This window comes from Podarcis raffonei, chromosome 15, assembly GCF_027172205.1.
Source record: "Podarcis raffonei isolate rPodRaf1 chromosome 15, rPodRaf1.pri, whole genome shotgun sequence".
NCBI lineage: Eukaryota > Metazoa > Chordata > Lepidosauria > Squamata > Lacertidae > Podarcis > Podarcis raffonei.
Window position 1 is genome coordinate 32,583,303 of NC_070616.1, and position 26,093 is coordinate 32,609,395.

Sequence of the window (26,093 nt, forward strand, 5' to 3'; positions counted from 1 at the left end):
GCTGTGGGGGGCCGTCGCGTGACGCCGCCGCCCTTTGTTGCGTAAGGCCTTCGCGAACCCCTGAGGCGTCTGCCGGCCTCCGCTCCGCCCCGCAGAGTCCCAAGTCAATGGGCCCTGACTAGACGCGACAGGAGCGCTGGCTCCCCTGCTTCGGCCAAAAGGCTTGGCCTCGCCACCGCCTCCTTCTCTGGCCACGCCGCGAGCTTCCCCTTGCGTAAACGGGCAACCAGGTGAAACCCGAGAGCGGCGCTGAGGCAGTTTCAATAAACGGAGGCCTCGAGTGGGCGGGCAGGGGAGGGGGCGAAACTTTTGCTTGAAAGGCGGGTCCGTCGTCCAATAGGTGGGCGGCTCCGGGCACCCGAGAGGCGGGCCTTGGCTCGGAGAACGAATCCGGGGCTGCGCGAGAGCGACCGGCCGAGAGATCCACTAACGGTTCGCTCTTGTGTCCCTCCCCGCTTGCCGTCCCGTTTGGGTTGCCAAGGTAACTGACAACAAACGCAGAGCTTTTCTCTTGGTTCTCTCAGGCGAGTTGAGAAAAAGGGCCGAGAGGTGGGGTTTCGGTGTCGCTCCCGCCGCTTCCTCTCCCGCTCCCCACAGTCAAATAGGCCGAGGTGGGATAAGACTGATAGGAGTGCGAGAAGCCGCTTTGTGACGTCACCTTCAGGTGGGGCGGGAGAGGGCGAGTGTTTCTGAGCATGGGCAGAGTGCCTCGTCCACACGAAGGGGCGACTGACCCAGGCAGTGGGGAATAAGTGGGTCTACGGCTAATCCTGGCCGTTGGCCCGTCTGGTTTGGGGCTGCTGGGACCCAGAGTCCAGCAACGTCTTGAGGTCCACAGAATCCACGCCCCCCCCCCCCCGGTGCTTCCACTGGTTCAACTCGGCCGATGGGATTCCGCCTCAAGCTGTCCAGTTCAGGGTGCACCTTTAAAGTGGATTTCCTAAACTCTGTGGGACTTCTTTGCGCTGAAGAAAGTGAGGGGAAAACGCACTGGATAATAATAATAATAATAATAATAATAATAATGGCAGCTGAGTTGAGGGACTGACATTTTTAATAATAATAATAATAATAGTAATAATAGTAATAATAGTAGTAATAATAATAATAATAATAATAATATAATTTATTTCCACCCCACCCATCTGGCCGGGTTTCCCCAGCCACTCTGGGCGGCTTTGAACATAACATTAAAATCAAAATAAAACTTCTAACATAAAAAACTTCCCTAAACAGGGCTGCCTTCAGATGTCTTCTAAAAGTCAGATAGTTCTTTATTTCCTTGACATCTGATGGGAGGGCGCTTGCAGGGCAGACGCCACTACCAAGAAGGTCCTCTGCCTGGTTTCCTGTAACTTTGCTTCTTGCAAGGAGGAAACTAGCAGAAGACCCTTGGACCTGGACCTCAGTGTCCGGGCTGAATGATGGAGGTGGAGATGCTCCTTCAGGTATACTGGGCTGAGGCCGTTTAGGGCTTTAAAGGTCAGCACTAACACTTTGAATTGTGCTCAGAAACACACTGGGAGCCAATGAAAATCCTTTAGGACTGGTGTTACATGGTCTTGGTGGCCACTCCCAGTCACCAGTCTAGCTGCCGCATTCTGGATTAATTGTAGTTTCCAGGTCACCTTCAACGGAAGTCCCACACAGACTGCATTGCAGTAGTCCAAGTCGGATATAACTAGAGCTTGCACCGCTCTGGCGAGACAGTCTGCAGGCAGGTAGGGTCTCAGCCAGTATGGGATTAAATTTGCTTCATGCGACATCATGTTACCTCCTTGCAAACAAATCAAGATCAAAATGAACATTCAGTGAATGGGTTGTGTGGAAGTAACGAGGGATTGTTACTCTTGCATTTGAAAGCAGAGCATCTGTCTTATGTTTGTGTGTGCAGATTCCCAGCAAATGGGAGACTCGGGGCACTTCCAGACCTATTTATTGTGCATTTATTCACATTTGTTGGCATGTGATTGAATTCCACCTGAAATTAGTGACAGTCTAGAAGTGGCCCAGCTCCTCTTCTTCCAAGAAGTGCTTTAAAAAAAAAGATCATTATAAAATAATGGAATTGGAAAACAGGTCACTAATCCCTAATAATAGGTATAGCTCATTACAAGTCATCTTTTAATATATTTTTAGATTGTTGTAACCTGCTCTGGGACCTCATGGTGAAGGGAGGTTAAGAAATTAATCATAAATTAATAATATCAACCATGTTGAATGGTAACATGTTAAAGATAGACAAGAATAAACCGAGTTGGGGGAATTGCTGGGGTCAACGATGTCTGTGACATTTCTATGCTGATCTCAAAGATAGAACAAGAAAGCACGGTGACCAGTAAATTGTACATTGCCCTAGAATCCTAAACAAAATGAAGGGTGCTATATAAGGGTGCTATCTATGTTTTAAAATTAAAAATAATGGTCATTTTGAATTGAACCTTGAATGTAGACTTTTCTGTCTGTTTTGTCAGTAAGGCTACTAAATCCACAGTTTGCAGCTCAATCTTGTGCATATTTACATAGAAATAATAGTAATTATTATTTATAACTTGTTGCCCCAGCCATAATGGGCAGCTTCCAAAAGAATATAAGAAAAGCACAACAAAACATCAGACATTAAAGGTTTCCTGATACAGGGCTGCCTTCATTTGTCTAGGGGACGGCATTCTGCAGGCTGGGTACCTCTACCCGAAAAGGCCTTCTGCCTGGTTCCTGTAGCTTCACTTCTCACAATGAGGAAGCTGCCAGAAGGCCCTCAGAACTGGACCTCAGTGTCTGGGCTAAACAATGAGGGGGAAGATGCTCCTTCAGGTATACAGGACCAAAGCTGTATACTCACTTGAGTATAAATCCCACTGAGTTCAGTGGAACTTATTCTCAAGTAAGTGTTCTTAGGACTGCAAGCAGCTACAGGCAGTAGTTATACCACAATTTAAAATATTTTCCCAAATAAAAATTACAAATTCATGTAAGTTTTGCATTCTGATCCTTTGCAGGCAGCTCAGAATGCAGAACCCATTAAGGTCAAGGAGACTTAAGTATAGTTTGATTGCAATCACAGTTACCGAATTAGCAGTACATTACTATATGTTTACTGAAAAGGAAGTTTCACTGTTTTCAGTGGTGTTTATTTCCAGGTGGTTAGCATAGGATTGCAATCCTATACATACTTAATTAAGAGAAAGTCCAATTCTGCTTGTTGTGGAGTACTTAGACATGTACGTATAAGATTGCACTGTTGAAAGTGTTTGCGAATGTATGAGTTTGTTTCCTGTTTCCAGATCTGAGTACTTGCGCTTCTAATTACATCCATTAGGGTAATGAGAGGTGCACAAACTCATATTTGTAACCTCGCTCAAGCTGTGAAGGTAAACTGTGACTGTATAAAAGGCAACTGAAATTTTAGCAGAGGTGTAATATGTCTGAATAGAATGAATTAAGGCTTCTATCTTCTGTAACTCCTGCATTCCCTGACTTTGCTTGCTACTAAATTCATAAGAATAATTTTACAACAAACTGTTGTCATTTAATATCCTAGAGTTTATTTCTAATGGCAGAACTGAGGAAACAGAGGTGCTCTATTGAATCTTTGACTTTTGTATTGACTGCTTTGCTGTGCTTTTAAACATCTGTTTGAACTGCAATTAGCTAGTGGAAATATGTACTCCCAAGCTTTAAAAAGTAGGGCCCACTTAACCAAACCTTGGTGAGTTAAGTGTTTGAACTTTAATCACATAAACAGATAAATTTGCATATGGGGGGATTCCTGCAGAAGATAGCATACTTTTTGTGTTTAGATGATGCATTCAAGCATAGCATATGTATAACAGTGCCTTTTTCTGGGGGGATGCAGGGGTATGCATACCCCTAAACATTTTGTGAATCTAAGTTTGGCATCATTGAGGGGCAGTATTTCAATATGAGTAGGAAAATGAGAGTACCCCTAAACATTTTTTAAAGAAAAAAAGCACTGTGTACATACATCAGTAATTTTATTTGTATATCACCTTTCCACTGTTCAAACCATGCTCAAGGTGGCTTGCAACATGAAAAGTATACATGCTTTCATAAATTGCAACAAGATATATAATTAATAAATGAAGTATGCTTGAGGAAGGTTGCATCTCTCTTTTTAGGCTAGCTTCAACACAGACACTCACAGACCCCACTTTCTATGCTCTAGACACACAAGAGTCATCATCAGTATTCAAGGACACATTCCAGCCAGGGGAAAAATATTTACAGATGGTGCAGCTAGGGAGGGTGTGTAGGCTGGGGACATTCTGATGGTCAGCTAGAAATTCCTGAAGAACCACATCTGGCCCAGCCCTGCACTAGGGTCTGCCTACAACAGCAGCCCTCTCAGTGTCTGACCATTCACCATGAAGTCAGGAAGTCATCTGGGATTGAGGCAGGAGGTCCCTCTTCTCACAGGAAGATCTGAGGCTGCCTTCCTAGCCTTCCTTCATGCCAGCTGCACCCCCTTTCTTGAAGAAAAGGGGAGTTATTCGTGAAAAAAATCATGTTAGAAGAGGAACATCTCTTGTCTTTGTGGGCATTTTGCCTTGATATGGCACTTGCCATATAAGAACCTGTATTAAAAATAATTTTAAATCACTCTTCCCCCCCCCCCCCGCCCCCGGCATGGCTTCTCTGGTCTCATAGTAAGAAAGAGAAGGAAGTGCAGTCTGTGGTCCTGAAAGAAAATTATTTTAAATTAAATACCTTGTCCCTGGTTAAATGAGTTCTTGTTTCGGGTTGATCAAAACGTTTTTCATCAACAGATCTCATAAATAAGGCATTGCAGCCCCAGAGTAAAGCTGCCGTTGCAGATTTCTGAATATCAGATAGCAAATTGCAGTGATGATTATTGTTATTTTGTGCTATTTGTGTCTTAAGTATAATGTAGGCATTTGTGTTCACGCTTCATTCAGTAAATGATGCAGTGGGTGGGGAATGTATGAGTTTCATAACTTCAGTTGTAATACTTGTAACATCTGTATATATTAGACCAACAAAAATTCTGTTTTTCAGATACAAAAATAATGCATTTCTCTTGTTAATGAAGCTGCAGGTGGGATAGAAACCTATTGAGAGACAATGTCCATTCCATTCTCCAACACCACTCAACGCATTCCTCCAGGATTTGCAAATCTGCTCGAAGGGCTTGCCAGGGAAGTCTTGAGGAGCCAGCCTGCGGATATACCAAGCTTTGCAGCCAAGTATTTTGAAACTCTTCTCATTGAAAGAGAAAGTGAGCATAAACTGAGATAATTTCACATATGTTTAACGTAAATGTGCACACATTCTTCTCCCTGAGGAAAGATCCAAACCAACCTAATCCTATGCAAGGTTATTCAGAAGTCCCCCTGTATTCAGTGGGACTTCCAGGTAAGTGTGTACAGCAACCTTTCTCAACTGGTGCCCTCCAGATGTTTTAAACTACAGCTTCTATCACAGTCTTTCAGTATTTAGGGATGATTGAAGCTGTCCATAGCATCTGGAGGGCAGATGTGGAAGTTTACTGTTTGTGGTTGCAGCTATAAAACACTACCCAGTGCTAGCTTTACACAAACAGAGGCATTTTCTTTAGGTCACGGGAAACCTAGATTGGTGGGATGGGAAGAAGAAAATGCACCGGAAGTCTGAGGGTGCAGAGAAGACATGTTCCTCTTTCCCTTACTGGCCATTTGGTGTGCAATGGCTTGCTCTGTGAACAAGGAGCAAAGATTCCACATCTTTACACTTCTCTTTTCCAAGATAGAAGGTTTCTTACACACTGTTGCATTTTGACCCTCTACTAAAATCAGGTGTAGGACTTTCCTGTCTACTTTATATATAGGTACTATCCAGGAAAGTGTGTTGATAGTAGGATTGCATCTTGAGGCAAGGAAAAAGCCCCTGATGGATTTGAAGCCTCTTTCTTCATTTGAAGCTACTTGAGAGCAAGCCAAGTATGATTAATTTCATGTTGTTGTGGCCTTCTCTTGATAATGTGGTACTCCTAGTTCTTTGGGAGAATTTTTATGAAGCATTTTTAAAAAAATAGCCGGCCGGAGGAAGCAGTCTTGCTGATTGACCAAGCTACAAACATGTGGTGGTGTTTTTAATTGCAGGATGACTCACAGTGAAGCTCAGAGCTATTTGGCCTCTTCTTTGTTTTTAAAATGTCTAGTAAATGACACTTTTGGAGAAGGTTTATAGCGTTATGCAAGGAAAGTTAGTGAGCAGTGAATGTTCTGGGTGCAAGAGAAAGAACCCCTTACCATCTCATATAATTAGTTTTCCTCTTCCCAGAGGCAATACTCAGTTGTGCCTCAGAGCTGCAGGTAGAAGCCTACACTTTTTTGCTTGGAATGATACCTTCCTTTCAAAATACACTGTTCTTTAGCAGACCTTCAGAATGTAATTGGTTCTATACGTGTAGATGTTGCTAGGCAGACTGACACTCAGGAGGGTTATTTTAATTTTATAGGGCATGCAGCATCAGCAGTTTCATAATGGGGTTCTGTGAGTTCTACACCTTATCCACCTGGCCCCGAAACACAAATTGTGAAGCCAGATTTTATTATGCAACTTAAGGACACCGTGCAGATCTGTCTGCATAAGCAGGACAGGAAAAATATTTACAAACATGGGGAGCCAGGCTAAGCTTCTTATGTTTGCTTTATAAAAATCTAAAAAGACATGTTTAGGACAGGGATGGAGAGAGAGCACGTCACCCTCCAGTTGTTGTTGAACTCCAGTTACCATCAGTTCCAGCCTACATGACTCACAGGCAGGGATGAAGCAAGGGCCGGTCCAACAGCATCTGGAGGGTCACACATTCCCCACACATGGTTAGGGCACAGCCCTACATAGGACTGGAAAAACATATGTGCCATAACTCTGGGTGGCTCCCAACAGAATATTAAAAAGATGATAAAACATCAAACATTAAAAACTTCCCTAAACAGAGCTGCCTTCAGATGTCTTCTAAAAGTTGGATAGTTGTTTATTTCCTTGGCATCTGATGGAAGGGCATTACACAGGGCAGGCCCCACTACCGAGAAGGCCCTCTGCCTGGTTCCCTGTAACCTTACTTCTTGCAGCGAGGAAACTGCCAGAAGGCCCTCGGAGCTGGACCTCAGTGTCCAGCAGAACGATGGGGGTGGAAATGCTTCTTCAGGTATACTGGGCCTGGGCCGTTTAGGGCTTTAAAGGTCATCACCAACACTTTGAATTGTGCTCGGAAACATACTGGGAGCCAATGTAGGTCTTTCAGAACTGGTGTGGTCTTGGCAGCCACTCCCAGTCACCAGTCTAGATGCTGCATTGTGAGCATTTGTTTTGTTTTTTATGTTTTTAAAAATATTTTACTGTCTCAAGGGAAACTGTTGAACTGTATGAACGCCTTAAGCCTGTTTGTGTATTCCAGCCCAAAAGCAGGCTATGCATCTAAAAAGAAATTAAGAGTTTGGGTCACAGGACACTGAGATTGTTTCCCACCTGTGATTAATGTACCTGTGGAAATTGTCTGCTTAGGATGGGTGATGGTCAACAGAGTGGAATAAGCAGTTGTACGCAAGATGGGGTTGGTCCTCCAAAGCAGTACAAATGAAGTAGCAGCTCTCAGTTTGTGGGACCTGAAGTAGTTGCTGAAAACAGATATAGGCAGCAATACTATTGATACTTTCTTGGGAGTATATGTTTATTTCTCAGGAGACGTGCATAGGATTGCAATGTACTAACTCCTTTTTGCACCATCTGTTACTTAAAATGGTATGAGTAGCCAGTATAGTCACTTCTCATTTTGCCACCCAACTGTCCTTGATTACCATTCTACTTCCCACCTACTCATGCAAAATTGGATACCTTAACTCAGTAAGATTGGGCAAATGTTTCATGACGTGTATCATTCCAGCTCTTACTCTACGTTTCTTTCATTATCAGACCATTTTTCCCTGTTGAAAACAAGATGTTTTAAAGCATTGTTTTGCCCATTCACTCATTTACTATAACCCATCATACTTGGTTGTTTCTGCTCTTTTTTTGGAAGGAAATACATGTGTTCTGACTTACAATCCTGACTCAACTCCATAGAGAATTTTGCAGTTGCTTCCCCCTTTGTCTTGCACTTGGCTGTATATAAGTACACAGGTGTAAGTATAAATAGTGAAGAGATTTTTAAAAGAAAAATAATCCTACAATCCCTAAAGCTGAAAGTGCATAGCTAGACCAAGACATGTTACTTGATACCTGCATTTCATTGCAGCTGCTACTCTAAATACTTGAATGGGTAGCTTATTTTGGGTTTGTCCCCAACCAAACTGTACTTAGATTAGACACACAAGAACAATAGATCCAAGTTAGCTATGCCTATTTAATTTTAGTGACCAGCATTGGATATGACCCTTATTTCATATAAAATAAATCAGTGTTTATTTTCTTTTACAAAACTCTGTTTAGAAAGTGGTTATGATCCATGTGAATGGGGAGCAAAAATAGACGACCGATACTACAATAACCATGCCTTCAATGTAAGTCTTATTTTATGGTGGGCATATTGGGGGGACGGGATGGGACTAACAGGCCAGAGGGTGTGGGCAGAGACAGCTTAGTAGCATAGGAAGCACTGTTGTGCTTTGGAAGGGCAGGTTAAACATCTGCCACCGCCCCCAAATTTCTATGCCTGAACTGAATCAAAAGCTCAGAAATAATTCTAGGTGCTCATTTAACACTTGAATGTGTCAATTGTGTAACAGTACTATGGAAGGTGGTAGAAAAAACAAATGTGTTTGTTGATTTGGTCACAGAGGCTCTCAAGGCACATAGTCCACCCCTTCCTAGACTGTGGGTGAGGAACTTGTGACCTTAAATGGTGTCACACTTCAGTTCCCATCAATCCTGACTCACATTGGTTGTGGAAATGGAGTCCGACAGCATCTGGAAAGCTACAAGTTCCCTGATCTAGAGAAAACCACACACCCAAATGATTGTGAGCAACTCCCTAACCCTTCTCATCCTACACCTTGATTGGGCTTGAATTAAGTATCACCTGTACCACCAGACCCTGGTTCTCTTCTTGCAAGCAAGCGCATTGAAAATAGCCTTTGTTTTTGCAGGAACTTGCACCACCAGGAGGTGGCGATAAAGCAGAGGAGAAGAAGGAAGGATCTGAGGCACAGCCAGTAAGCAATCTTCAATGAGTTCACTGTACTTTTCTTGAACCTGAAGACCATTCTCAGCCCTTTGCTACATAGCTAAATCACTACTGACCTTGCCATGCTCAAAAGCTGCCGCGAGGCCAGAGTAATATTTGCATAGAGTGCAGCAACAGTCAATTTGTCATGATCTTTTCACTTTTCTAAATAATTTCCATTGCTTTTTACAGAGGGAGGCATCCAACTAAAACATCCCATCATCTTCCCACCATGTGCACCCTGTGCCTTCCAGAGGGTATGGGGAACCCCAAGAACAGATTGGGGAGGGGGGAGAATCTGTTGCACAAACAGAAAACCTTCTGAACACAGGACTGTGACTTACCAACTTAGCTCTACTTTGGATACAACCCAGGGACTCTCATCGGTAGCAATCTATGGAGTCTCTTCTTCCCTGCATGGATTCCAGTTTCAAATCCCTAGTTGCTGATCCACTGAAAAAAATCCTTCACTTGAAGTTAAATGCATGGCGGGGGGGGGGGAGAGAGAGAAATTAGCCTAGTCACATAAGTGAGAGCAGTTAACACATCTCTAAATCTGCTTTGGATAAAGTGGCAGACAGTGGCAATGTGGTGTGGGAAAAATTAAACAGAAAATTTTCCAATGGAAAGTTTTCCCATTTCATAAATTAATTAGTAACTATGAATGGATGCCAGTTGCAAATGCAATATTAGGTAAGCTTGATGGTGTCAGGTCCTTAGTTTTAAATACAGGTAGAATAAACATTGCGAATTAGCTCCCTCTCCCATGTAGGTAGCGGGGGGGGGGGGGCAGTTGTCTCACTCAAATCAAGTAAAGAAATAAAAATATTTAACTAACTGACCAATTGCAGATAACTCAGTTCTGCCCCCTAACATAAAGCCTGTCCCCCTCAATAAATCCTGGCTACGCCCATGTCCTCTCCAAGGCATCAGGATATTTTCCTAAGCAAGTTGCCCTAATCTGCATAGAAATCTTCTGGAAATCAACATCATTGGCAGCTGGCCCTATTTCAGGCATAGGCAAACTCTGGCCCTCCAGATGTTTGGGACTACAATTTCCATCATCCCTAGCTTAACAGGACCAGTGGTCAGGGATGATTGGAATTGTAGTCCCAAACATTTGGAGGGCCAGAGTTTGCCTACGCCTGCCCTATTTCTAACATTTCCCCAAGACACCTGGATGTTTGAGTTGTATCTCTGAACCTGCAATCAAAGGGAGCAACTCATCACTGACAGCTATGTTACACTTTTGTTCAACAAGTTCCATCAGGGAAAATGTAGGCACAGCCCAGCCAAGTGTTTAAAGTCCCATTGCTTTCTATGAAAAAGGCTTGCAGTGTGAGCAACACCATAGGACTAAGGTGAAACTGGCATGCTCCCTTGTTATTTCTGATGTTGCTAGAAGGTGTAATGTTAATTTAATCTTGTTATATTTATACTCTAGTATTGAAATACTGCTTTTTGCATGCAGTTATAATTGCTATTGGGACGCGGGTGGCGCTGTGGGTAAAAGCCTCAGCACCTAGGGCTTGCCGATTGAAAGGTCGGCGGTTCGAATCCCCGCGGCGGGGTGCGCTCCCGTTGCTCGGTCCCAGCGCCTGCAACCTAGCAGTTCGAAAGCACCCCCGGGTGCAAGTAGATAAATAGGGACCGCTTTCTAGCGGGAAGGTAAACGGCGTTTCCGTGTGCGGCTCTGGCTCGCCAGAGCAGTGATGTCACGCTGGCCACGTGACCCGGAAGTGTCTCCGGACAGCGCTGACCCCCGGCCTCTTGAGTGAGATGGGCGCACAACCCTAGAGTCTGTCAAGACTGGCCCGTACGGGCAGGGGTACCTTTACCTTACCTTTATAATTGCTATTGTGTTGTCGTTTTATGATGTTACTATGAAATTGTTCTTGCAATGTTGATTTTGAGGTGTAGTGCTCTTTTCTTAGGGATGCGGGTGGCGGTGTGGGTTAAACCACAGAGCCTAGGACTTGCTGATCAGAAGGTCGGCGGTTCAAATCCCCGTGACGGGGTGAGCTCCCATTTTTCGGTCCCTGCTCCTGCCAACCTAGCCATTCGAAAGCATGTCAAAGTGCAAGTAGATAAATAGGTACCGCTCCGGCGGGAAGGTAAATGGCATTTCCGTGTGCTGCTGTGGTTCGCCAGAAGCGGCTTAGTCATGCTGGCCACATGACGTGGAAGTTGTATGTCGGCTCTCTGCCAATAAAGTGAAATGAGTGCCGCAATCACAGAGTCGGTCACGACTGGACCTAATGGTCAGGGGTCCCTTTTTACCTTTACCTTTACTCTTTTCTTTGTTGTAAACCACATTGTGCATGCTTCTTTTTGTGGAAAGGCAGCAACAAATAGGATGATGATTAGGGCTGGGTGGTTTTCAACATCGTGATATACCGCCCGCTAAACATATTGCCCGCTATACCACTGTATCACAATATCTGAAATAAGGTTGGATCTATGTAGAGGCACTGACTGGCTTAACGGTTTTCTTCGCATCTTGCTTTTTGCATAACACACACACACACAACATGATTCGCAGTATATTGGCAGGTCAGAAATTATGAAACCGGTATCATGATATGGACTTAAAGCCAGTTTTGGACAATATATTGGTATATTGCCCAGCCCTGATGATGATGATATGCATATTTAGTCAGAAGGAAGCCCTGCTGTGTTTGTGGGGATTATTTCCAGGTAGGTGTGCAGATATTTGCAGGCTTAAGCTTATGTTCTGTTCACCCATTGAAATCACTGGGATTTGAAACTTCTTAACTATGGATGAAGTGTACCCTCTGTATTTTGTAACGTTTGAATGACATTGAAGCCTTTGTCCATTGCAGGCAAACAGATTAGGCAACTGCAGACTATGGCATTGCTCCCCTCTCTTCTGGTAGGGGATTTTTTCCTCTTGCATCCCAAGGATGAACAGTTGGTAATATCTAAATTCTGAGTGCTAAATTCTCACATTTTCAGCAGACAAAACTTCCTTTGAAAAAATGATGGAAAGTTGCCCAAGTGACATACAGAACATCTAGCACTAAAAATAGTCCTGTGAATATATTGTGGAAAGTACATATTTAAAAAATGACAAAACAAGTTGCATTTTGTTTTCCCACCCACCTAGGACTCATAAACCACCTTCCAAAAGGCCTTTGGAATAATGGAGGTTTGAGTTACTTTTAAAACTCTCATTCTCTTTTTCAAAGAGAGATCTATACAGTGATACCTCGGGTTACATCCGCTTCAGGTTACATCCGCTTCAGGTTACAGACTCCGCTAACCCAGAAATATTACCTCGGGTTAAGAACTCTGCTTCAGGATGGGAACTGAAATCGTGCAGCGGTGGCGCAGCGGCAGCAGGAGGCCCCATTAGCTAAAGTGGTGCTTCAGGTTAAGAACAGTTTTAGGTTAAGAACAGACCTCCAGAACGAATTAAGTTCTTAACCCAAGGTACCACTGTATATGGGACGTGGGTGGTGCTGTGGGTTAAACCGCAGAGCCTAGGACTTGCCGATCAGAAGGTTGGCGGTTTGAATCCCCGTGACGGGGTGAGCTCCCGTTGCTCGGTCCCTGCTCCTGCCAGCCTAGTGGTTCGAGAGCACATCAAAGTGCAAGTAGATAAATAGGTACCACTCTGGCAGGAAGGTAAACGGCGTTTCCGTGGGCTGCTCTGGTTTGCCAGAAGTGGCTTAGTCATGCTGGCCACATGACCCAGAAGCTGTACGCCAGCTCCCTTGGCCAATAAAGCTAGATGAGCACCACAACCCCAGAGTCGGCCACGACTGGACCTAATGGTCAGGGGTCCCTTTCCCTTTCCCTTTACCACTGTATATCTCTTCAAACCGCTCATCTGGTTAAAGGCAAAGCTTAGACATGTACATTTGTTTTTTTCTTTTCCATTGTAAAGGAGGGAAGAGTGGAGAAACCACCAGCAGCTATGAGTATTATGAGCCTAACTGAAGAAGAGGCTGCTACAAAAATTCAAGCCACATACAGGGGATACAGATCAAGGAGGAACACAAAATCCACAAAAGAAGAATTGGAAGAAGTGAGGGAGGAGGAGAAGGCACCGGGAAAGGAGGAAAAGCCAAGTGAACCTGAAAATAAAGAGCCACAGTAATGCTACACAGCAACCTGCCAGCAATCAAGTTTAGAAGTGGCGTAAGGCAAAGCCCCTGGGTCTGCTTTAGGAGCATGTGTCACGTTTATGAAATAAACAATAACCTTCAAAAATGCACCTTGTCATTCTTGGTGCTCATTAGCAGAACAGCATCCTGAATCTGTTTTAAGGCACAAATAGTGAGTCTCCTACTACTTCATCCTTTTGGCTACATTGAGGAGCAAAAGGAGGTATATGATCTTATGGCTCCGTTAATATTTCATTTGCTAAGTTGTTGTGGTTCTCTGGATGTAAAGTGCAAAGCACCTTCATGAACGTTGTAGCCTGTACAATCAGGCCTTGCTCTTCTTGTTTCCTTTTGTGGTTATGCCAGTCTTGGTGCCTCTGGTGGCTGGGCGGGGAATCTTTAGTTTGGGTTGGAGATTTTTATATATATAGTAAGCCCACAACTTGCATGGGAGTTACATTCCAGGGATTGTGCCTAAAGCCAAAATTGTGTATAGTCAAAACCCTTGGGGTTCAATGGCAGGCAAGATTGCCAAAGTCATTTCCCCCATAATTCTGCCCCCTTTGCACCTCCTTTTAATTTTTAAATTTTTTTTTTGCCATGCTCCTAAAGTTGAATGCACACAAGTTAAATGTGTTTAAACATGTTTGCCAGTTTTGACCCATGTCTAATTTTTCTTTGAATCTGAACCATGAACAACACAGACCAAAAAATGTCATGGATTTTGGTAAGTACTTTAACTTCACATCCAATGGTATCGATGCTGAGTTTCAGTTTTAACACCAATACTGATTTTCAATTTAACATGGTTCCTTCCATCCCTAGAACTAGGGGGTGGTTAAAGTTTTAAGTATACACTCTTTTCTTATAACTTGAATCCATTGGTTTGGGTCCTGGTCTCTGAAGCAGGAGAAAAAAAGCTTTCTCCATCCTACATGTGGCAGCCTTTTAGATATTTGAAAATGGCTATCGTTTCTCCTCTCAGTCTCATCTTTTCCAGGCTAAATATATCCAACTCCTTCATAAGGCCTTGCTTCTTATAAGGCCTGGTTTCCAGACCCTTTTATCATCTTGGTTGCCCTTCTCTGAACACATTGCAGCTTGTCGATTTTCTTCTTAAGTTCTGATCTATACAAACTAACATCAGGGTCAGTTTTGAAGAGGAATCGGGATTACTTCTATCTCTTGACCCCTGCTTCCTTGACAACTCAGTTTAAGGATGTCCCACTGCCTACAGTGGAGCTTATTTGTTAGTAAATGCAGTCCTTTTTTTCCCTGGGAGTGCGCAGGGGGTACACCTAAACATTTTGTGAATCTTTGTACTTTTGTCCAAATGGTGATTTTCTTGAGTCAAAATTAGAGTACCCCTAAACATTTTTTTAAGAAAAAAAGCACTGAGTAAATGTGTGTTTAAGATTGCAGCTTCAGCCTGATTCACAAGGCCAGTACATATGTGAGGAAATATTTCTGAAAGGTGAGATACAAATTTCTTAACTAAATAAAAAAATGTATATATTGAGAGAGCACACTATACCCTTGGTAAGGTTCTAGTAAAAGCCACACTGCTGAAGAACAAACAAAAAGCTATTACTATTTTAATGCAGACAGAAATACTCCATTTCCATCAGAGAGTGATTGCCAAGGAAGACAAGAAGAGAAACACATGGTTGCATTTCCATCTTACTGATACATATTTTAAATAGCAGTTGTTGGGGAGAGGGGTTATGCATTTAGGGACTGTGGCATGGGGTTAACCCTCCTCCCTGGAGCTGCTATTTGCCCTGGGAGGAAAAACCTGCACACCACCATGTACCCTAAGTTTTCATTGCATGCTTGCCCTGTTTATTAAAAATGCTTTTATTTTTGCCTTGTACTTCTTTCGAGACTAGCTAGCTGCTGTTGATTCCTGTGTGCAGTGTATAAGCTTGTTCTCTCTTAGTGCCCTTTCTATATATCAAAATCTGTAATCAAGCTATTTTGATATTTTTGTGTCAGAACATACTCTCAGATAAAAGATGGAAAATGTAAACGTTTTGGCTACCTTGTTAGTGCAGTTAAGGAGTGTTCCTGGTTAGAAGCTAGAGGAATACAACACAGTATTTTCACACCAGTAATTACTGGTGTCACAGGTATTAATGTTGCAATATTGTTAGTAAAACTACAACCACTAGATGACCCTCAGGGTCCTTCCAACTCTATGATTCTGTTATTCTAGTTGGGTAAGACAGCAACACTTCCCTTGCAGTCAACATAATGCTGTTGTTTTGGTGTACTATGGAAAAACGTGGGACATTCTATGAATTCTATGGAGTTCACATGGTGCAACACAGTAAAATACAGCATCAGAAATAAAAGAAGCAATGAAAATGCAAATAAAAATTATACAACACCTAGTGCTGTGAATTATAGCTGCTACAACAGACAAAGAGAAGAATCAAAGTGGCCTGCCAAGACCCTCAACATTTTTCAAGTAGTTCATGGGAAGGGGTGGATTTTTCGAACCGTTGTTCTAAAGAGTGTCTTTCTGAATCATGGGGAAGGGAAGATATGCTTCAGTCATCAAAACCTTGTGGAACTTTGTTCTAGACTGAGGATGAGGAACCTGCACCCCTCCAGTTGTTACACTACAACTCCCATAATCCCAAACCTTTGACCATGCTGGCTGGGGCTCATGGCAGTCCCAACAACATCTGGAGGGCCACGTCCCCCAGCCTAGTTCTGAATTTTTGTGCGAGAGAGTGTATCTTATAAAATAATAATAGTTATGTTAGGACACAGCCTGCCAAAACAAAAGCGGGGGGTTGTCATTTTTTCTTTGATCGAGCACTTCCCTTTCCACTCCTCCTTAACAATATGTCTAAACCAATGATTGAAGAACAAAAGAGTTCCTTGCCTCCTTTGTGTGCTCGTGGGGTGGAAGATTACCTCATCAGGAATCTTGTTTAATGCAAACTTAATAAATTGTCGCCAATAATTGGATATATCCCCAAGGTCTCTGCAATTATTACATGTGATCACCTGAGAGTTCTTACTCATAGCTCTGTGAAGGGTGTATTTTTAAATTTTTTTAGGGTAAGAACATTTGTGCTGCCCTGCTCCCATGTCTCTTAAGGAGAGAGAAAAGTGATCTACATGTGCTTCTCTCTAGATGATACTTAACGGTTCTAATTTTAGTTTCCCAGCATCTCAGGAGGCTGTCACAACTCCCTTCGTGAGGGAGGAATGTGGCATCTGCTATTATCGCAAGCGTCATGAATATGCAATAGCGAAAAGGAGAATAAAGTGCTATCGTGAGGAGGTCAGAGTAAAAACTCTTGGGCATGTGTCAAGCTGATTTCTTCTAAGCTGGTAACATCCACTGCGTTCCAAATGGATGAAGGGCAAAGGATTTCAGATACAGGTTTTCCTCTGTGGTATGAAGTAAAAGGAAAATTCATCAGATAACCTCTCTAAACTTCTCCCTGAGGAATAGCCATGTTGATCTCGCACTAACGGCAAATGTCCTTAAAGCAGGATTGGGGAACCTCGGACATCTGATTAGGCTTTTCAGGCCTCTCCCCCATTTGGCTGACCAGGCCATTTTGGCCAAGGCACACCCTGCTTTACACCTGGTGCCCTGTATGATGTAGGGTGTGGCACAGGTAAAGACTGTAGGGCCAAAAACAGATTTGCAGCCGTTGGCGGAGGAACGGGTGTGGGGAGAGCGCACTGCCACCCGGCGGCACTATCCCGGTGGGGTGCCATTGTGGCTCCCCCCTGCGCGCTGGGCGCCACGCCCCCAGAACACTGCCACACCCCCAGGACACACATCAGCCACACCCCCACCTGCTCTCCACTCCCCAGCGGAGCTTGAAGCTCCGCCACTGATCAGCTGAGGTCAGGTGTTCAACAGGTGGGTAGTTCTGCTCACCTGTCAAGATTTCACCTGTGGGGAGGGGAAGATAGGTTCCACACCCCTGTCTTTAAAGGCTGAACATTTAAAGGCTGAGCTTTTGTGAACTACAGTGCACTTAGCAGATTTTTTTTTTAAGGATTACATTGAGTTTTGGTTACACAAATTTGTGAAGTCTTTAAAGACGCACGTTGTTTTAGCTCCACCCTTTCATTTTATTTAAAGCGTACTAGCTAAAGAGACATCATTGCAATTGATTTTATTTGAAAAATGTCTACCCCACCTTTCAGCTACAAAGCCTGTGAGATGGCTTAATTTACAAAGAGAAATTGAAATACTTAACAAATTCGTTTTATAACTCAGTGTGGGGAGAGCAATCCTGGGCTTTGATGAAACTGCCTGGTTTTGTACTGGGTACCCTTGGGCAAAGCTTCGTGGTTGCAGGTTCAATCCTTTGCATCTTCCATTAAAAGCATCCTGGAGAAAACTTCCACTTAGCTTTTTAGAGCAGGGGTAGCCAACATGTGGCCCTCCAGATATTGTTAGACTACAACTCCCATCTTCCATGGCCATTGGCCATGCTTGCTAGGGCTGATGGAGTTGAAGGGTCACAAAGTTTCCCCAGTCCTACATTAGAAACCTCACAAGTTTAATGGGTTGTAAGTATCACTAAAAGATATTTGGGAACTATTCATTGGGAAGAGTTACGGTAATTGTTTGCCAGCTTTCAGAAATTTTGACTGGCAACTTTAAGCCCAGCTGCCATTCAGAGTAACTGGAAGAGTAAGCAAAAGGAGGCTGCCTTATATGGTTTCTATTATTAATTTTAATTACCATAACAGAAGAGGGAGCAGGAAGTAGGCACAAAGGGATGTTCAGCAAGTGGAGATCACAGTCCATATAACTCACCTGATTCTCTTCTCCACCCAAGAGCTCTTCCATTAGCTGCAATGGAAACAAAGAATAGGCCACAAAGACATAGTCTTGTAGATTTGGGGGACCCCCCCTGAACCCTATAAATTAATAAATGGTAAGATTTTGATTACAGCGGTACCTTGGTTCTCAAACGCCTTGGTACTCAAAACAACTTGAAAACCAAACACTGCAAACCTGGAAGTTAAGTGTTCCAGTTTGCGAACTTCTTTGGGAAGCCGAACATGCTCTGTTTTGAGTGTTACGCTTCTGTTTTGAGTGTTACGCTGAGGTCTGTCTGTTTTTGCTATTTATTTTGCGTTTTTGTTTTTGTGGCTTTTTTGTTTTGTTTCTGTGACTGTGTGGAACCCAGTTCAGCTACCGCTCTGGCAGGAAGGTAAACGGCGTTTCCGTGCGCTGCTCTGGTTCGCCAGAAGCGGCTTAGTCATGCTGGCCACATGACCCGGAAGCTGTACGCCGTTTACAATGCCATTGAGAGCCATGGGCAATACAAGAGTATTGCCGCCCCCTTTGTCCCAAGGTGTGAACAGAGACTGGGGGCTTGGACGGTTCCCAGGGTAACAGGGTATGAGGTGACAGGAAAAGAGAGTTTTAAGCAAGGTATTCTCAGAAGAAGGAAGATTGGGATCAACTTGGGCAGGCTGGCTGCACTGCTCTGAGAAACAAGCCCCTCTTGAAATTACCATTCTGTAGCATCTGGACTCCCTCCATGCTGATCGATGGCGTAAATAGGTGAATAAACCATCTTTCTTAAAGCTACAGCAGTCTCTGCCATGTCGCAATTCTCCAAAGGACCACAGACCCTGGCTGAGTGCCTGGAACGCCATGGTCTCTTGCTACAGCTTGGCAGAGAGGGGGAGGCATGCAACCTTTATAACAATATGTTTAAAAAATGGGTGTAGTGCAATGGCAGTTTTGTAATGGGGTTCAGCGAATTCTGCGCTATATTATCCTCCTGACCTCAAAGCCCCAATTCCGCATCCAGACTTTATTATGCAGCTTACGGACAGTGTGCTGCTGTGTCTGTTTGCAGAAGCAGGGCAGGAGAAATGTTTCCAAATTTTAGGAAACAGACTAAGAAGTTGCATCTAGCTAAGTTCTACTGAGAGGACCGATTGAAATTAATGAACCTTTCTCGTTTTCATGAACTTCAATGGATCTGCTCTGAATAAAACTAGCATTGGATGAAGCCCTAAGATGGTTGTGGGTTGTTGTTTTATTTAAAGAGGTCAGAAAGCCATGTTTAGGGCCTATAGCCTAAGGTTACCATATTTTTTTCAGTGAATCCGGGGACACTTCAATTAATTAATCAATCAATTAATTAAATACTACACGTTTGGGACATTCATTCTGCAGTGATGGTGGTGGCAGAGGGGCAGCTGCTGCCTTGACCTCAACCGCCACGTTTCCCCTTCCTCCGAGGCTTATATCTCCTTTCTCCATGAGCCTGGGCAGCGCCTGAGTTGTTGGTTCTTCGGTGGTGGTGGTGGTGGAGGGTGGGGGAGAAGGAGGGCCGAGAGCGGTCGTGGTGGCAAGGCTCAGGCAGCGCGATGTCTCCCTTCCCATCGGAGCAGCCCCAATCCCATTCCTACTTGCAAGCAGGAGGGCATGGGGATCCCTCAGCTGGGAAGGGAGGCTTCCCATTGGCTAACTGAGAGATCCCTGCCCCCACCTGCTTGCACGCAAGCTCTGATAGGCAGCATGAAGCATCCCTTCACAGCTTAGTTGCTGGGGTCAAGGAAGGTGGAGGCAGCCCGGAAGCTGCATCTTAGAGCCCCTGCACCACCATCATATGGGGACTTCTGAGCAGCTCCTGAAGCCAGCCAGAGCCAACTGCTCCAGGCTGCTGAGACTGCCGCTGCTGCGTTTCCCAGGGACATTAGATGAAATCTGGGGATATTCAGGGGATGGAATTTGTCCAGGGACTTATTTGCAAATCTGGGGACTGTCCCCGGGAAATGGGGTCATCTGGTAACCCTACTATAGCCATCCAGCTTCCAACACCCTGGTCAACTCCAACTAGTGTAGCTAATGTTGAGGGAAGATGGGAGAAGCAGGGCAAAATCGTATGGAGAGCCAAAGGTTCCCCACTAAGTCCTTTTTAGTGACAGTACTCCCTGGTGTAGAGTTGCACCCCTTTTTCTGATGGCCGTGGCACCCACAGCATTTTAATCAAGCCATGCATATTTCATACCAGAAACCTCCATAGGCACCTGGACTCAAGTGGCATATGAAAGACTCCGAATGTAATAAATAAACAGAAATGATAGTATCATAATAATCATTTTTAAAACAACAATTCCTCGCTTGCTGCACTTGTGGAATAAGTTTGCACATGATCATAATTGCCCAAGGTTTATTAATTCTTTGCTATGCAGATGGTTGCTTTGGAGACTTCCAATTACGCACTATATATATATATATACACACACACACACACAGACACACCATTTCACTATATATGATTGCTTAAGAAGGTCATTATGCAGAGAGCCATGGCCAACAGGTTCAAAATGCTGAAGGGACATAACTTTGAACATTATCTCTGGTCTAATGCGGATAAATTCCTGGCAGTAATCGGCATTTGTGTTCCCAGGTCCCTCTGTACTGTTGTAAAGGGAAAGGGAAAGGTACCCCTGACCATTAGGTCTGGTCGTGACCGACTCTGGGGTTGTGGCGCTCATCTCGCTTTATTGGCCGAGGGAGCCGGCGGACAACTTCTGGGTCATGTGGCCAGCATGACTAAGCCGCTTCTGGAGAACCAGAGCAGTGCACAGAAATGCCGTTTACCTTCCCGCTGGAGCGGTACCTATTTGTCTACTTGCACTTTGATGTGCTTTCGAACTGCTAGGTTGGCAGGAGCAGGGACCGAGCAACGGGAGCTCACTCCGTCGCGGGGATTCGAACCGCTGACCTTCTGATCAGCAAGTCCTAGGCTCTGTGGTTTAACCCACAGCGCCACCCATGTCCCTAACTGCACTGTTGTACATCCCCATAAAAGATGAAAGTAAGAACAGATCTGACCACACCCCTTCCAACAAAACTGTTGTGGGGTTATGGCAGGTGTGGGGCACCTTTGGGCCTCCATAGGTTACTGAACTACATCTCCCAAAAGCTCTGGGCATTGGCCTTGCTTGCTTGATCTGATGAAAGTTGTAGTTCAGCATCTTCTGGAGGGCCAAAAGTTCCCCGCACCTAGGTTATAGGTGCAGTCATGATGAGCTCTTGCACTTCAAAATTTACTTCTAACATTTTAAGAAAGCCTGACCTGAGCTGCAAAATTGCTAGGGGTGCAAAATTTTGGCACTCGGTGCCTCCTCAGCACAGCTCTGTGCTTCCATCTCTGGGCTCTGTTGAAAACGGCTTCTCTGTGCGAACCAGGAAGTGACCTCTGCAGACAATGGAATGCCTCTTCTTATCTCTGTGGCTGTGATCTCCTGGGTGATGCAGAAGCTGTTAGGCAATTGAATGTGCATGCATATTCTGTTTGTTTCCTTCCACCCCTCTGCGTGGCCCAGGGCACTGGCAACCCATGCTATGTCACTAGGATCAGGTATTCCGTAGAATAGTGGTTCCTAAACTGTTGTCTGCCTACTGTTGGGGCTCCCTTCCTTCTGTCCTATGTCAAAGTGGGCAACATCTGCTACTGGGAAAGAGTTGCCCTGCCTCTGGCTCCACCCATTACTAATGTGCAGCTCATGGAAGATTTCCTATGAGGGGATGCAGCCCTTCACTTAAAAAAAATAATGTTTCCCACCCCTTCCTTAGCGGGTATTCCAAATCATGACAGGACATAGAGAAAGCAGCATACAAATATCACTGAGGTGCTCTGAGGCAACGGTTGGCAACATAATGCCTCCAGAGAAGTTGCTGGACTACAACTGCCATCACACCCACCGTTAGCCATGGTGGAGTTAAGAACCTAAGAAGATCCTTGCTGGTTCAGACCAGCAGATTCAGGTGGGACATTTTAAGGGCACCCAGTTTATCTGCAATTAGCTTGTCCCTCTCCAGTCGGCAAATCCTAACAAAGAAAGACTTGTGGTTCTCTGGTAAGGAAAGAAAGCTGGAATCAAGTTAATAGCAGATTTGAAATGGTTTGGATTAGGGGAACAAAAAGGTACTGGTAGGATTTTTCTTTCTCCCTCAGCTCAGTGGGAAGCCATCAAATCATGTAATCGCGATGAGTAATAAGGAAATGCATACTTTGGAACAAGCTCAACGTTTGTGTGGTAGGAAAGCCTTAACATTCGACTGTCCTTCACTTCTGACAAAAGTGGCTCTAGTATTTGGAGGGTGGGGCAATATGTCCTGGAAATTTTACGAAGGGTGCCTCCAGACTGTCACTGCTTTGTGGGACAGATTCAAGCACATACCAGGGATTTTTAGGGTTGTGCAGTGAAAGTGGGTCAAAGAAAAGTGACCATGAAATGCGTTTAGATGTGTGGAATGAAAAATGGTTAACAGGAAGACATAGAAACACCCCCAATCAGAATGAATGCTCATTGTCATATAACCTCCCCTCAAACAAATCAGAATGAATGCTCAATAAAGACTAGATATAATCGAACCTCTGCACAGGTTTTGTGCAAGCGAATTACGATAAATGCTCAGTAAGTAGATTGTCTAGAGCAGGGGTAGTCAACCTTTTTATATCTACTGCCCACTAATGCATCTTTCTTGATGGTAAAATTTCATTAGCACCCACCAGTGCTCAATGGAAGGAGGATGCAGCTTGTGCCGTAGAACCCCCTACTGCCCACCTAGAATCCTGAAATGCCCGCTAGTGGGCGGTAGGGACCAGGTTCACAACCCCTGGTCTAGAGGAACCCTAAGGCTGCAGTGCTATATGCACCCTAGCTTTGAAGTAAGGGCGTTGGAGAATTCTGACAAAAACTGCAAACAGGAGTAGGAATTGCTGACGTTTGCTTATTTATCCCATGTCCAGAATGGAAATCAATCCAGTGAATGTGATCAGTATTCCCTGCTGTTGTTGCTTTCAATCTGCAAACAATATGGGATGGTTACGTTTCCTCCCTGCGTCCCAATGTGCATGGTTTCCTTTGCATTGAAATGAATGGGGTAGAATAATGTAATGACAACCAGACAGGCTGAGTAGTGGGGGTCCAGGGATCCAGCCCCCCCAAAAAAGTTCAGTGGCAGCCATGCATGCTTGTACAGTGCAAGCACACCCCATGGCATGCTGACGTCATGCGAACACACTGGGGTATGTGTGTGCATGCATGGCATGGTGACGTTGCACAGCCCCAGGCCCCCTCAATCACGAGGGCAAGGTGACACACGGGATGACAATTTACATTTGTAATTTTGTGACAACAGACTGTGAGACGAATATCACAGTTGTTGGTCAAAGACGGACTGCAGTGGAACAGAAACAGTGCTGCGTGCGATGAATACAGGGCAGAATGTGTATTGGGCTCCCAGTTGGGTTCCCTGCCTTCAACCCTGCAATGGGCATCAGCTACAACGGCTGGCTGTTGAATCTTATTTCAGCATTGACCATTGAATCTTGTTGTTGTTTAGTCATTTAGTTGTGTCCGACTCTTTGTGACCCCATGGACCAGAGCACGCCAGGCACTCCTGTCTTCCACTGCCTCCCACAGTTTGGTCAAACTCATGCTGGTAGCTTTGAGAACACTCTCTAACCATCTCGTCCTCTGTCGTCCCCCTTCTCCTTGTGCCCTCAATCTTTCCCAACATCAGGGTCTTTTCCAGGGAGTCTTCTCTTCTCATGAGGTGGCCAAAGTATTGGAGCCTCAGCTTCAGGATCTGTCCTTCCAGTGAGCACTCATGGCTGATTTACTTCAGAATGGATAGGTTTGATCTTCTTGCAGTCCATGGGACTCTCAAGAGTCTCCTCCAGCACTATAATTCAAAAGCATCAATTCTTTGGCGATCAGCCTTCTTTATGGTCCAGCTCTCACTTTCATACATAAATATTACTCCTCCACTGACCCTGAGGACAGTAGGCTGGTTTAACAGTCTGAGTGGCACACATTGGAGGTCCTCCAATACCTCACTGCCCCTCCCTGACCTCAGCATCTTCAAACTGAAGCAGCCGCCCCACTGATCCATGCTACCTCTCCCCATCTATGACCAAGCTCACGTTTGCGGCACAACCTCCTCCTTCCAGAAGATTAGTAACGCCAGCAGTTCTGTTTTCTCTGTGGTGGTTTTCTGAGTGGAACGAACAACATGTTAAGTTATCCTTACTTCAAAGCTGTAATTGGTACTAAGGGGGATTAAAAAACCTCGGATCAATTTGAAACTTGGAAGATCAAACAAGAATACTGCTAAGGGGTTTGAAAACCACCACTGCCTTGAAGATTAGCTTTGGGTGAGTCAGCCTGTGTGGATCAAGAAACAAACGTATCTTCCATCACTAGACTTGTGACTCCTCCTGCATTGCCAATCCACACAAGGTGCTTACATCAAATGGGTGCATATTGTGGGTTTTCCAGATACATCCCAGGGTTGCAACATCCACATGATATTGTTGGCATCAAAATGCCTGTATTTCCACCCTCCATATTAATAAGTTAAAAAAAACTTGTTGCCAACAACCCATAGGTGATATTTCAATAACCCATGTTATCTGTTCAGTGAAGTATATTTAGCATTTATCTGAATAGGAACTGGGAAGGGTCACAGCTCTGTGATAGAACATCTGCTTGGCATGCCAAAGGTCCCTTTTCAATCTCCACCATCTCCAGGTAAGGTGGGGTGAGAACTGCGCCTGACGTCTTGGAGAGCCACTGCTACTCACTGTGTAGGAAATACTGTGCTAGATGGACTAATGGTCCGACTCAGTATAAGTCAGCTCCCCATGATCCTATCCTAGTTCCAGTTTGATGCTTTAATTTAGGGTTGCCACACGTCCTGATTTTCCTTGAAATGTCCAGAATTCCAATGACGGAATTAGTGTCTGGGGGGAAATTTTGGGAAATCATCAAAATATCTGGGTTTTTGAAACTTTCCCAAAAAAGCTAAACAACAACTTTTTGTGTCGGGATTTTTTACTTCTTGAAATAAGGCGACCCTATTTTAATGGGAAACAGGAAGCAGGGTAAAAGGTAATGGACCCCTGGATGGTTCAGTCCAGTCAAAGGCGACTATGGGGTGCGGTGCTCATCTCACTTTCAGGCCAAGGGAGCCGGCATTTGTCCACAGACAACTTTGCAGGTCATGTGGCCAGCATGACTAAACCACTTCTGGTGCAACGGGACACTGTGACGGAAACCAGAGCGCACGGAAATGTTGTTTACCTTCCTGCTGCAGCGGTACCTATTTATCTACTTGCACTGGCGTGCTTTTGAATTGCTAGGTTGGCAGGAGCTGGGACAAAGCAATGGGAGCTCACCCCATTGCGCGGATTCGAACCACTGACCTTCTGATTGGCAAGCCCAAGATGCTCAGAGGTTTAGACCACAGCACCACCCATGTCCTGAGGGTGAAAGGAAAAATCCAGCAGTGAGATAGGTTGGATAGCAGCAGATCCAGGATGGGTCCAGAAAGCGACTGAGATACCTTCTGGTTAAGATCAAACAGAAAATTAGTCTCCCATAGAGGATTACCATCAAGGTTTGAAACACCCACTGAAAGCAATAAAACTCACAAGCACCAAAATCACCTTAGTTTGAGCAGAGTCGGGATCTGAGCCACAGAAATGGAAGAGTCTTTATTTAGAAGCTGAAAGATGATTTTAATGCAAATGTTATTGAAAACAAGGGGCAAAACAAAAGCTTCCTCCATACCAGCACAAGGGGGAGGGGAGCAACATTTGCAGTAGATAGAACCTTATGTTTGCAAGACGGAGGCACCGAGACAGACGATGAGGACTTGAGAAGTGCTATAAAAGCCTCATGTTCCAAAAACAAACTTTCTGGCTGACAAACACAAGAAAGAAACACACACATTCATCTCACTTCAAGCA

The 26,093-nt window shown here is 44.5% G+C and overlaps 1 protein-coding gene across 6 annotated transcripts; it reads left to right on the plus strand.

The window, feature by feature from the left end:
- The first annotated feature begins 117 nt into the window (after positions 1 to 117).
- On the plus strand, positions 118 to 13,422 carry SPA17 (sperm autoantigenic protein 17). Of its 6 annotated transcripts, none has more exons than XM_053366487.1 (5): positions 118 to 230; positions 5,072 to 5,257; positions 8,452 to 8,522; positions 9,108 to 9,173; positions 13,095 to 13,422. In XM_053366487.1, the coding sequence occupies exons 2-5, from the start codon at positions 5,104 to 5,106 to the stop codon at positions 13,305 to 13,307; spliced, it is 504 nt and encodes a 167-aa protein (XP_053222462.1). In that variant the 5' UTR covers positions 118 to 230; positions 5,072 to 5,103; the 3' UTR covers positions 13,308 to 13,422. The 6 variants fall into 6 exon arrangements, with proteins under 6 accessions (XP_053222462.1, XP_053222466.1, XP_053222463.1 ...); XM_053366491.1 differs by having other exon boundaries at positions 119 to 230; positions 5,078 to 5,257; XM_053366488.1 differs by lacking the exon at positions 118 to 230 and adding an exon at positions 375 to 481.
- The last annotated feature ends 12,671 nt before the right edge of the window (positions 13,423 to 26,093 follow it).

What these genes read in the sequence shown, in the direction of transcription:
- SPA17 (XM_053366487.1), top strand. Translation starts at nt 5,104, where the DNA reads ATGTCCATTCCATTCTCCAACACCACTCAACGCATTCCTCCAGGATTT. An exon ending in TCTTCTCATTGAAAGAGAAA is followed by an intron (nt 5,258 to 8,451) that starts GTGAGCATAAAC and finishes AACTCTGTTTAG; the next exon opens with AAAGTGGTTATGATCCATGT. An exon ending in AAGGATCTGAGGCACAGCCA is followed by an intron (nt 9,174 to 13,094) that starts GTAAGCAATCTT and finishes TCCATTGTAAAG; the next exon opens with GAGGGAAGAGTGGAGAAACC.